General features: G+C 38.8%; 1 protein-coding gene across 1 annotated transcript in view; it reads left to right on the top strand.

The window, feature by feature from the left end:
* SAR1B (secretion associated Ras related GTPase 1B) overlaps nucleotides 1-13,845 on the top strand; it is a 30,557-nt gene that overhangs the window by 4,298 nt on the left and 12,414 nt on the right. Inside the window, exons 2-3 of the mRNA XM_004475899.4 lie at nucleotides 7,400-7,475; nucleotides 12,063-12,182. Coding sequence (XP_004475956.1) covers nucleotides 7,418-7,475; nucleotides 12,063-12,182 — 178 coding nt within the window. The 5' untranslated portion in view covers nucleotides 7,400-7,417. The remainder of the gene's footprint in view (nucleotides 1-7,399; nucleotides 7,476-12,062; nucleotides 12,183-13,845) is intronic.

Raw genomic sequence — 13,845 nt, 5'->3', positions numbered from 1 at the left:
CAAATCCGCTTCCATATATATATATATATATATATATTTTTTTTTTAGATTTATTTTATTTATTTCTCCCCCTGCGCCACCTCGTTGTTTGTGCTCACTGAGTCTGTTCATTGTATGCTTGTCTTCCTTTTAGGAGGCATTAGAAACTGAACCCAGGACCTCCCATGTGGGAGGGAGGTGCCTAATCACTTGAGCCACCTCAGCTCCCTGCTTTGTTGTTTCATTATGTTTTCTTCCTTGCGTCTCTTGTTGCATCATCTTGTTGCGTCAGTTCACTGAGCCTGCCCATCATGTCAGCTCACCTCGCCAGCCCATCATGTCAGCTCACTGTCTTGCTCATTTTCTTTAGGAGGGACCAGGAACATGGGAACTCCTATGTGATACGTAGGAGCTCAATTGCTTGACCCACATCTGCTTCCCTCTCTATTTTCTTTTTTCTTTTTTTTTCTCTATTTTCTAAAGCATAGTTTTCCCTTATGTATTACTAGATTATTTCTCTTGGGACAAATTTTACAACAGCAAATTGGTATTATTCTAATGTAAAAAAATCCTTTTTCCTTCAAGGCTCACCCTATTCTACCTTCATCAGTCCTCCTGGCTGCTACCTACCAAGAGTTACTTTGCCACTTCAGAGAGGACTTTGCCACTTCATTCACAAGCTTGCTTTCTATAGCTTTGCTTTCTATAGTAATGTCCTCCATTCTTCTAGTTGATTCTTCTAGATCAGTGTGGGCAATGTGCCATATAGCCCGAGTTCACACATATTTCACCTCTAGTTCTCTTCACTTGATCATGCCAGAGAGCAGATGTTGGTGCTTGCCACTACAGAGACTTAATCCTTTCTTGAAATTTTGAACCCCCATTCTCCTCTACTTGGACATGCTTCTGGGCCATCTTCCTTCTTTTTCACCCTTTTACTACATCTACATCAGCCTTTTCATTTAAAGACTTTCCCTATTCTCCCAGTTCTCTTCTGTGAGAAGCCTGCTTTTCATTGCCATCTAACCCCCCCACCCCCCCATTCCCCACACTACCTACCTTCATGCTTTACCCACTTAGCCTGCTTCTGGATCACATCACTTTAGCCCTTCTTGGCAGTACTTTCAACTATCCATCTTCTCCTTTTTTAGTTCTTATCCTGGAAGTCGTTAATTCTAGCCCTTCCATGTTCTCTAGAGCTGAGCATTCCTGCTGTATTGGGGCAGATTGGCACTACTGTAAATGTTTGTTTTTCAATTCCAACAGAGCCTGTGATTCTTTTTAACAATCTTTCACTTGATTTATTCCCCACAGCATCTATTCTAATCTTCACTCTGTTCCTCAAGATTTTTCTATGCCCCTTCTTTACTTTTAGATTCAAGAGTCCTACCACCTTCACTATAACTTCACGTTTCCTGGCCCTCCTGCTTTACTCTCATTCTAGGCTCCTCTTGAGACCTTGTACCTTCTCTTTGGTTAATTCCTTCCCTGTCTTTCTCTTTTCATCTTTAACCTCTCCCTTTCCACTAGTTCCTTCCCTTCAGTTTATCAACATACTTATGCACCCACCTTACCCCACTCTTCTGTAAGAAAATCTAATTTCCCTCTTCAATTTCAAACATTTTAAAATAGGAATCTCTCTTCACTATCTCTACATATTAACCTTCCACCCCATTCACTTCTCGATAATAACAGCAATCAGATATCAAATACTAACTCTGTGCATTTTTTTCTCATTTAATCTTCACAATACCCTGAGAGATTTTACAGAAGAAACTTGGGATTTGTTCAGGGTCACAGAGTTAATGAATTGTGGAGATAGGCTCTGCTCTACTCTTAAACACTGGCCACAGGTTCTCCTGCACCACTGCTCCATTGCAGGCTGCTTTTCTCCTTGTCTCCTTATCACCAAAGCCAGCTTGTGACCTCTCAGCAGCTTATTTAATGTGGCTAACTTCTTTCCACCTTTGCCACTGTATCTTCTACTTCTCCTCTTTGCCTTTCTTGAGTTTTATTGACTCTTCCACCCCATCTGTCCCTTAAATACCATCTTAGTGTGAGTTCATTTCTTCCACAGCTTTTTGGCTGATGCTTGAGGCAGAAGGATTTCAGGCAGAGATGGTGGAAGGGAAATGGGCACAGGTTTTAAGGTTTCACCCTCAGTGAATGGCAAGTGTTTTTTTTTGACCCAGGGAAATCTATAAGTAGGAAGGTAATATGTGTTAAACTTAGAAGGGTAACTAAGAGGCAGATAGTGGAAGAATACTTCCTCCAGTGTTTCTGTCCATCCGCATTATCTAGGGTGGACATATGATTTATCACCTAAATCAGGACCCTTTTGAGAGTGAAAGGAAGTATTATTAAGAATTACATTGGGAGGAAGCGGACTTGGCCCAATGGATAGAGCATCTGCCTACCACATGGGAGGTCCACGGTTCAAACCCAGGGCCTCCTTGACCAGTGTGGAGCTGGCCCTTGCGCAGTGCTGATGCGTGCAAGTAGTGCTGTGCCACACAGGGGTGTCCCTCGTGTAGGGGAGCCCCACACGCAAGGAGTGCACCCAGTAAGGAGAGCCACCCAGCATGAAAGAAAGTGCAGCCTGCCCAAGAATGGTGCCGCACACATGGAGAGCTGGCACAACAAGATGATGCAACAGAAAAAACACAGATTCCCAGTGCCGCTGATAAGGATAGAAGCGGTCACAGAAGAACATACAGCGAATGGACACAGAGAGCAGACAACTGGGGGGGCGGGGAGAGAAAAAAAAAATCTTAAAAAAAAATTACATTGGGATAACATGTAAATGGAAACTTTTTCCTGCAAACTAGGAGATATGAACCAGGAGATAGTCAAGTCCAGGATGACATTTTGGTGAGGCTACTCTGGACGCAGTGTACAAGGTGGGTAGAGACAAATTTTGAGGTTAAGAGGGTAGTTTTGGAATGTGCCAATAAGGTTTTTGACTAGTTGGTTCTTACGGAAACCAAAGAAAGCGTGAGACCTCACAGCTAGAAACTGATAGATTTGGAGAATAACTGGATATGGGATGTAAGGGAGAGGAAGGAATTACATTTCAAGAGACTTGAGTTAGAGTAATTAGAAAATGGTATTCATTTAAACAGCTTTTTTGTATTTTAAATTGTTTTTACACTTTAGAGAGCCAATGTAATGTAAGGGCTTAGACATGGAAATCAAAAGACCCAGGCTTGAAACTTAAATGTGCCAATTGTTAATAGTTGAGGTTTAGGCATTTTAACCTCAGTTTTGTTTTGTAAAACAAGAACAATAATATATTTACTTTGAAAGGTTGTTGGGATGTTTAGTGATCATATGTGTAAGGTGCCTAGTACTGTGGGTCATACAGTGGAGGAAATAATTAAGTGCTTACTCTATGCCAGATACTAAGTACTTTGCACTTACAAAGTTATTTAATCTTCACAACCACCACCTCAAGTAGCTACTTAAGTAACTTACTTAAACAGTATGTGGTAAAACCTGGAGTCCTGGCTCCAGAGCTCCTACTCTTAACTGCTGCACCAAAATGCTCAAAGGGGTTCAGTAAATGGTAGCTACTGTTTTTGTTTACTTTTTGTTATTAAATTGGTTCACTATTGATTCTAATGTCCTAAGGTAGCAAGAATGACATCCAAATGATTGAAATTACCCTAATGAATTGTTTAAGTCTGGCTCCTGTTTCATTATCAGCACTAATTGACTTTTACTCTCAGAAGTCTTAAAACCCTGTAGGGTAAGTTTTTGCCACTACTCAGTTTTGGTACTTTGTTGTTGTTGTTTTTCACTTCTATCTAATTTATCACTCTAAATTACATTAATAAAGTTTTTGAGGAAAAGAGCCATGTTTATCATCAGTCTTTCTATCCCTATGGTGTCTTTCTAGGACCTTGGACATAATACAAGCTCAGGAAATATAAATTGAATAAAATATCTCAACACCAAAGGTTAATGTGATTCTCTTTGAAACACCTATTTCACACCTGAAAATATCCAGGAAAGATAAGCTATTTATCTGACTCCCAGTGTCAATTTCTGTACTGATAATGGTAGAAAATGATTTAATTTTCAACCTGAATTAAAACAGGAACTTTCAAGGTGTTCGATTCTGTGTGTGTGTGTGTGTGTGTATGTTGCTGTCTTGGTTTTCGTTCTTATAATGCTGACACATGAAACTATTCATAATTTTACCAGTCACTTTGTCTTAGGAATCTACTTGTTGCAGTAACAAAAATCTGCTCATGCTATTTAAGGGGAAAGTGATAGGGAGAGACTATTTCCATGATCCAAGGAATCTTGCGGGAGGTATTGCCAGGTCTCAGACAAACAGGAAAGTGGTTAGGTAGGCTCATTTTCTCTTTTGTCTCTCGTCAAGATGATATGGTCTCTTGATATCTTATCTTCTGAGTTTGGTGGGTCCATGTTGTCAAGCTTTAGTGAGAGATCCTTGAAGAAAGCAGTACTGTGTGCCATATTTTGTCTAAAGAGTGTCAAAGATATATAAAAACCCTTTTTGACTCAGGCTAAGTTTGGGGCCTGGGTTCCTTTGTTGAAAGAATATTTTTATATGTGTCATCTTTCTTTTTCTAAGAGACTTTTCTCCCTCTTACTTTCCATTTTACTCCAATTAGTTTTTAAAGGCATATGTCAAGTAAATGCTTAATTTTACTGTAATCTGCATTTTCCACCATGAGATAAAAGATTTTTTAACATTAATATTAAAATTTGAAGAATACAGAAAATGTGAAAAGTCTACTTCTGATTATAAATACTGGGGTAGGTCAGGTTAAGGGCCTAGTTTTCCACAAGACTGTTCTTACTTAAGACACTAGCTGCAAGTTAGGGGGTTCCTAGGGTGACCCTAACTTTTGACCAATTGGGTCACCTTCTACAAATTTAGGGGTTCCTACCAACCCCTCAGTTTCAATAATTCACTAGAATATCTCAAATAACTCAAGAAAGTGCTATACTTCCGATTACAGTTTTATTATAGCAAAAGGATACAGATCAGGACCAGCCAAAAGAAGAGATGAGAGAGAGGTCCTGGACAGTCTCCAAATGAAAAGCTTCTGTGTCCATTTCTCATGGAGGAGGGACACATCACCCTCTTGGCACATCATTATGTATTACCAGTTGGGGAATCTCACGCAAACTTCATTGTCCAGAGTTTTCAGTGGAATTTCAATACCTAGGCACAAATGATCAAATCAGTGCCCAGTCATTGATCTCCAGTCTCCATCCACTCCCCAGGGGGAGTTAATAACAGTGGCTCAAAGTCCTAACCCTCTAATCCCTCGTTGGCCTTTCTGGTATAGCCAACCTCATCCCTAAGACTTCTGGTTTGACTGGCCCAGGTCAACTGGAATCTTTTTAATATAAACTATCAGGTGTGGTCCTGGGCCCACTATGAATAACTAAGACACTTCTACTACTCTAAGGATGTAGAGGTTATCCTCCAGGAGCCAGGACAAAGGCCAGACCTTTTTGAATGCCAAATTCCTTACTTTACAGATAACTTTACAGAAGCTTAACCACCTGGCAACAACCACTATAAAAGACCAAAAGAAATAGAAAAATAGTTTTTATTCCACACAGGTATAATTAGACTTGGAAACTCTTACTATATATAACCTTCCTTCCTCTTTTTTTTCTATTGCTCTCTTTCCCTCTTCCCTCTCTTCCCCTCCCAACAATGTTTTGGTAAATATTTCTAATGTTTGTATAATAATTCACAGGCCATATATACTATAATTTAACTTATTATTGAGCATAAATGATTTCCAAACTTTTCCTCAAATAACACTATTGTTACACATCTTTACACATTAAAACTTGTACATATTTAGAGTGATTTCTAAAAAAATTCTTAGGGAAAATCAACAAATACAGTACTTCCAAATTGGTTCTGAAAAAGATTTGTACTGATTTATACTGCTACCAACAATGCCTCTTTTACCATATCCTTTCTGTTATAATTATTTTTCTTCTTTGCCACTTTGATGGACAAAGAATGGTCTCTAGTTGGTATTTTAATGGCGTTTTGTTTTGTTTTATTGTGTGTGTGTGTATAGCATAAAATTTACCATTTTAACCATTTTTAAGTGTACAGTGGCATTAACTACATTGGCATTGTTGTGCTACCATTTCATTTTTTACCCTTTCATTACAAAATATGAAACCCAAAACAGGACTCTTTATCCTATAAGCAGTAACTCCCCATTCTCCCTCCCCACAGCCCCTGGTAACCTCTTCTGTCTCTGTGAGCTTGCTTATTCTAAATATTTCTTGTAAGTGGAATCATACAATAATTGTCCTTTGATATCTGGCTTATTTCAGTTAGCAAAACGTTCCCAAGGTCCATCCATGGTATAGCATTGTAGCAGTTTAATATGGTTATGAATTCCAAAAATAGATATTGGATTATGTTTGTAATCTGGTCTGTTCTTGGGCATGACTAAGTTCTGATTAGGGCTTTGATTGGACCATATCATTAGGATAAAAGGCATGGCAAAGGACAGAGTTGAGGGTTTTGATGTTGGAGTTTGATGCTGAAGCCTTAAGCTGGAGCCCTGGGAAGTAAGCCCACAGAGGAAAGAGAAGCAAGTCCCAAGAAGAGAAGAACCCTGAGCCCAGGAAGAAGCAAGCCCTGGGAAGAGAGGAGCAAGATCCTGGAAGGGAGAAACCCAGGAAGGTTGAAACCTCGCAGATGTCGGAAGCCATCTTGCTCCTACATATGGAAATAGACTTTGGTGAGGGAAGTAACCTATGCTTTATGACCTAGTATCTGTAAGGTCCTACCCCAAATAAATACCTTTTATAAAAACCAACAGGCTTCTGGTATTTTTGTATCACACCCCTTTGGCTGACAAATATAAGCATATATCAGAACTTCATTCCTTTTTATGGCTGAATAGTTTTACATTTTATGCATATACCACATTTTGTTTATCCATTCATCTGTCAGTGGTCACTTGGGTTGTTTTCGCCTTCTGGCTATTGTGAATAGTGCTGCTGTGAACACTGGTGTACAGGTATTTGATTGAGACTCTGCTTTCACTTCTTTGGGTTATATTCCTGCAAGTAAAATTGCTGGTTCAAATGGTAATTCTATATTTAACTTTTTAAGGAATCACCAAACTGTATTCCACAGTGGCTACACTATTTTACATTCTTAATAGCTATGCAGGAGAGTTCAAATTTCTCCACATCCTCCACTTGTGTTTTCCGATTTTTAAAAGTAGCCAACCTGGTGAGTGTGGTCACATTTTGTTTTTATGCATCGCTGTAAATCAGGTTAGACCAGTCTGGATTAGAGTGTTTAACTCTTTGTAGCAAGGTTCTTATAGGATAATTTTCACTCAGTGTTTAATGTTGACTACTAAATTCGAAACTCTTTTTTTTTTCCTAGACCCTATAAGATTTGGATATGTCCTTCATATTTGACTGGATTTACAGTGGTTTCAGCAGTGTGCTACAGTTTTTAGGTAATGTTGACTCTATAGTTATCCCATTTAATCTTATTTATATAACAGCCTTTATGTAGAGTCTCTACATAAATAGCTTAGTAATTAAAATATGGGTATTTTGAGGATGACAAAAAGTTCTGGAAATTGATAGTGGTGATGGTTATACAACGTTGTGAATGTACTTAATACCACTGAATTGTACACTTAAAAATAGTCAAAATGGTAAGTTTTATGTTATGTATATTTTATCATAAAAAAAAAAATAACGTGGAACTTAAAATTATATAGACCCATGTCCAATTACTCACTGCATGCCCTATACATTATATACCATTGGACAAATTACTTTCTACCTTAGCCTTAGTTTCCATATCTGCAAAGGCAATAATAATCCCTACCTCTTAAAATGGTTGTTAGAAATATCACTAACAGGAATAGCCACCATGTTAGCCAGTTTCCTAAAGTATTTTACATGTGATATCTCATTTAATCCTCAAAGGAATGTTATTATTTTTATTGTTATAAAAATGCACATTTCATAAAGTACCTTTTTTTTTTTTTTTTTTTTTTTTAAGATTTATTTATTTATTTAATTTCCCCCCCTCCCCTGGTTGTCTGTTCTTGGTGTCTATTTGCTGCGTCTTGTTTCTTTGTCCGCTTCTGCTGTCGTCAGCGGCACGGGAAGTGTGGGCGGCGCCATTCCTGGGCAGGCTGCACTCTTCTTTTCACGCTGGGCGGCTTTCCTCAGGGGTGCACTCCTTGCGCGTGGGGCTCCCTTACACGGGGGACACCCCTGCGTGGCACGGCACTCCTTGCGCGCATCAGCACTGCGCATGGGCCAGCTCCACATGGGTCAAGGAGGCCCGGGGTTTGAACCGCGGACCTCCCATATGGTAGACGGACGCCCTAACCACTGGGCCAAAGTCCGTTTCCCATAAAGTACCTTTTACACCATAAATAAGGCTTTTTTATCCAGCAATCCTGACTAGTGACTTTGCTCTCTCATGGGTTTTATTTTCTTTCTTTTTTTTTTCTTATTTCTCCCTGCCGCTCCCCCCGCCTCCCATTCCCCTGTTCCTCCCATTGTCTGCTCTCTGTGTCCATTTGCTGTGTTCTGTGTCTGCTCGTATTCTCATTAGGTGGCTCAAGGAACTGATCCCGGGACCTTCTGGAGTGGGAGAGAGGTGATTACTCTCTTGTGCCACCTTAGCTCCCCTGTTCTGATACGTCTTATTTTCTCTCCTCTGTGTCTCTTGTTGCATCATCTTGCTATGCCAGCTTTCTGCTTCGGCCGGCACTCCTACGTAGGGCCTCATTCCCACATGGGCCAGCACTCCATGTGGCCTAGCCCACTGCATGGGCCAGCTTGCCCTCACCAGGAGGCCCTGGACATCAAACCCTGGACCTTCTATATAGTAGATAGGAGCCCGGTTGGTTGGGCCACATCTGTTTCCCTCGTGGGTTTTATTTTTGCCTTAACTTCTCATTCTTTTATTGAAACCCTTGACTTGCTACATTTTTTTGGTTGAAACAAACTTTTAATTTTTTTTTTTTTAGGAGGTACCGGGCATTGAATCCAGGACCTCATACATGGGAAGCAGGTGCTCAACCACTGAGCTCATCCACTCCCCAATGAGAGTTGGTTTTTTCATTTGTTTGTTTTTAAGAGGTACCAGGGATCTGAGCCAGGGCCTTGTATATGGGAAGCAGGCATTCAAGCACCTGAGCTGCATTTGCTCTCCTGATTAAATTTTAAACTGGAATATACATGACTTTGCTATTGCAAATTTGCTATTTTGAAAATATTTGAAATTTTTCTGGTCTCCTGATTTTTAAATTTTCCCCCAAGATTAGTCTCCTTATAATCACCATCTTGTAAACTGGTGTACAGGGGAACATTTCATGTGCTTACACAGTGGTCAGCATAATTCCAGCTTGGCTACAACAGATCTCATGGAACTGTATCTCTACATAAATATTTCTTCTTCCAAAAACATAATCTTAACCAAGGAAGTTAATTTTGTTTGGAAAAAGAAGTTTTGTTTTGAGTATTCTATATTAAAGGATAAAAGTATATGATTAATTTTGTCACTGTGTTTTTGTTAGATGAACCTCAATTTTTAAAAGAACAATTTTTTAAATAGAAAATTTCATACACTACTTTATGCCATTCCTCTATTACAGATCAAACGTCAGATTTCTCTATACCACCTCCAAGAGAATCCTTACATTTTTTTATCATACTGAAATATTTTGTCACATATCTTTTGCAATAATTGCTTCAGAAATGGGGGTTTTAAACTTTATTGTACTGTGATTTTGTGTTGCAGCAGGCTGGGATCTGTAACTCAGTTTACAGAAAAATAAACCAATGTGATATGTGTTGAAAAAGACAGAATAATCACATCACAAGTAACAACAAGGTTAATAGGGAAAACAGTAGGAAACAGTGTAGAGAAAGAGAGACAAGCCAAAGATTTGGAATCAGACGTAGATTCAAATCTCAAATTTGAGTTCAGCACTTGAGCAGGTAAACTGTGAGGCTCAGTTTTCTCCTCTGTAAACAGGAGAATAACTGCCTACTTCAACAGTTATTTTAAGGATTAAATGAAATAATGTATACAGGTGCTTAGCAGTACCTGCCACAAAGTAAGAAATTAGTCTAGCCCATAATCTGTAAGATTAAAGTTTAGGGAAGCAGACTTGGCCCAGTGGATAGGGCGTCTGCCTACCACATGAGAGGTCTGCGGTTCAAACCCCGGGCCTCCTTGACCCGTGTGGAGCTGGCCCATGCACGCAGTGCTGATGTGCGCAAGGAGTGCCGTGCCACGCAGGGGTGTCCCCGCATAGGGGAGCCCCTCACATAAGGAGTGTGCCCCGTAAGGAGAGCCGCCCAGCGTGAAAGAAAGTGCAGCCTGCCCAGGAATGGCACTGCACACACGGAGAGCTGACACACAAGATGATGCAACAAAAAGAAACAGATTCCCATGCCTCTGACAACAACAGAAGCGGACAAAGAAGAACATGCAGCAAATGGACACAGAGAACAGACAACAGGGGGTTGGGGGGTGAAGGGGAGAGAAATTAAAAAACAAAAAAGAGACACAGATTCCCGGTGCTTCTGACAAGAATACAAGAGGACATGGAAGAACACACAGCGAATGGACACAGAGAGCAGGTGGGGGCAGGGGGGAAGGGGAAAGAAAGAAATAAAAAATAAATCTTAAAAAAAAAAAGAAAATGGATGACTTGAAAGTAGAATTGCCTAGGGTCTTGGAAAGTTCATTTATTGATTGAGTAAATATTTTTTGAGCTCCTACTATGTGCCTGGCACTGTTCTAGAAGCTGTATGTAGATATAGCAAAAAATAAGACAAGTCCTCTTCATGTAATTCCATGAGTTTAGACAAAGTCACTATCAAATTTAGCAGTTAAATGACAATCTACTATAAATTGTTCGTGCTGCCTTTTCCCCCTGTCTGTCTGTCCATCTATCCTTGGTTGATACTTCTGAAATTATCTGCTTGTTTGTTTTTTTGTTGTTGCTTAATATTATGCAGTCCTGTGATGATAGTTTAACCTTACTCTCAGGGAAATTTGAGAATGAACTGCTTAACATTTTGCTTGAAAAAATCTTACCCTAGGGTTTTTTTTTCTTTCCTTAGCTAGTTTTTATTGTCAGAAATACTTAATTTATTTTCATCATCGAAAAATCTCTTCTATAATTTTTCCTTCAGTCTGGGTTCATAAATATGTGACATTAAATACTTTATTCATGTTTCTCTAGTAGAGGGCACAGGTATTTATTCCTAAATTGTCAAAGTAATTGGCATTTTTGCATTGCAGATATTTTAGACAACACACACACATTCTATTGACTGGGGCAAAATTTTATTTTATAATTATTTGAAGTCCTAAATTGTGAATAGATTTTAAATAGTTCTTTTAAAGTTGAAAATAGGTATAGAGGGAAGCAGATGTGGCTCAACTGATACAGCGTCCACCTACCATATAGGAGCAGCGTTCGAACCCAGGGCCTCCTGGTCCATGTGGTGAGCTGGCCCACGCACAGTGCTGCCGCTAGCAAGGAGTGCCGTGCCATGCAGGGGTGTCCCCCACGTAGGGGAGCCCCATGCGCAAAGAGTGACCCCGCAAGGAGAGCCGCCCTGCATAAAGAAGTGCAGCTTGCCTACGAGTGGTGCTGCACACACGGAGAGCTGACACAGCAAGATGACACAACAAAAAGAGACAGATTCCTGGTGTTGCCGAGAATGCAAGCGGACACAGAGGAACACATAGTGAATGCACACAAAAGAGCAGACAACGAAGGTGGGGGTGGGGCAGGAAGGGGAGAGAAATAAATAAAAATAAATAAATAAATAAAAATAGGTTTAGAAACCCAAACTTTTTTCCTGGACAAAATAAAAAATTTCAAATCAAAAGTCCAAGAGATAATTGGCTATTTCTTTATCAAAAAACTAAAGTAGTTAGGAAACGTTTCTGCTTTACTAGACTAAATATTATTTTAGACTTTTATTTAAAGTCATTTTTTTTGGATAATCTGTGTCAGATATCACTTTGACCCATCATAGCACTTATTCTGCAGGATTATATAAGAAAACTGGTAAATTGGTATTTCTTGGATTGGATAATGCGGGAAAAACAACACTGCTGCACATGCTAAAAGATGACAGACTTGGACAACATGTCCCAACGTTACATCCTAGTAAGTATATCCCCCTACCCAATATAGTACTTCCAAGGTGATACAGATTCATAGCACTAACCAAAAGTCTGTGTGTGTGTGTGTGTGTGTTGGTAAATTTTGATCAGGTGATTTGATCTGTTCTTAAGAGAGTATAGTAAATAATAGGTGACCTTACTTCCAGAGAGTATATTTAGATCTTGATAGTATATTGATACCTTTTTTTCTTTCAGTTAGTACTTCCTTTTCCAGCTAGAGGAATTAAAGAGTTGTTGTCTCAGGGATTGTGACATGATTGAGGTCTTTCAAACAAGATATTGCTAAGGCTATCAGTAGTCACTATTACTGCTATTACTGTGTTTATATAACGTGAATTTCTTTCAAATTTTGAAAGTATTATTCTTTTACTAAGTGAACAGATCATATTCTCATACTTTGCTGGTATCTCTCAACAGGTTATTAACCACTTACTATTTTTCTAGTTCTAACAACTTCAGTATTTACTATAAAGATCAGAGAATTATTCCAGAAAACAGGCATGTATTGATACACTGTAGAAAGTTTTAAAACAAATTAAAAAATTAATTTACTATGCTTTCTTTAGAAAGACCACCTGAAAGACATGAATAATTTTTTAAAAATCTCTTATACCATCTTTATATAAGATTATATAATGGGTAATGCCTGAGAAAGTGCAGTTATTATTAAAATGATAACATTATTAAAAATAAAAGCCTAACATTATAAACACCTGTGACCATTCTATTACTGGCAAAAAGATTATGAGTAAAGGTCGACACAGAATTTAAAGACAAGTAATCCATGGGTTAATTGAGAAGTAATGAGTGTGGCCTTAAAATAATGAGTATAAAAATTTAGAACTGGACCAAAACCTAGATAATACTATACTATTTAGTTCTGTAAACGTTCAAAGAACAAAGGAGAACAGAATAAAACAAAACAAACAAAATGGATATAATTTTATCTATAGAACTGTTAGGTTAAAAAAGGAAGATTTCATAAAATTGATAAATCTTTTTATTAAAAGAGAGTGGGACTTGGCAAATAAGATTCTGATACAAGAACAATACTGTTAAAGAAAAAAATGATCATGATGAAATTGAGTATATAAAATTGTCTGCAAAAACTGCAGAAGTGGCAGAAACTACAGAGTAGTCTTATATTAGGTATAGGTCATTTTTAAATTTTTTGATGTTGCTCTCCTTCATTTATACATCAAATTTGTATTGAGCACCTACTTTATATCGGGCATTGCTCTAGGCACTGGGGGAATATAGCACTGACACAAAAAAGATGTCTTAACCTTCCTGCAGCTCATGCTTCTATTTTCAATAATCAAAATCAGCTTCTATTTTAAGTTAATCAAAAGCACATGTGGAAAGCTGATGTGGCTCAGTGGTTGAGCGCTAGCTTTCCCCATAACAAGGTCCCAGGTTCAATCCTGGGTCCCGGTATCTTAAAAAAGAAAAGCACATGTGAAAAAGATAACATATACCTACCCTGTGATCTGGTATTACTATTTTGAGGTACTTCTCCAGGAGAAATGAAAACATAGGATCACGAAAAGCTTTGTACAAGAGTATTATACTGGGCAGCGGACTTGGCCCAGTGGTTAGGGCGTCTGTCTATCACATGGGAGGTCCGCGGTTCAAACCCCAGGCTT

The sequence above is a fragment of the Dasypus novemcinctus genome, chromosome 2 (genome assembly GCF_030445035.2).
Source record: "Dasypus novemcinctus isolate mDasNov1 chromosome 2, mDasNov1.1.hap2, whole genome shotgun sequence".
Taxonomy (NCBI): domain Eukaryota; kingdom Metazoa; phylum Chordata; class Mammalia; order Cingulata; family Dasypodidae; genus Dasypus; species Dasypus novemcinctus.
This window is presented reverse-complemented; position numbering and strand designations above follow the sequence as displayed.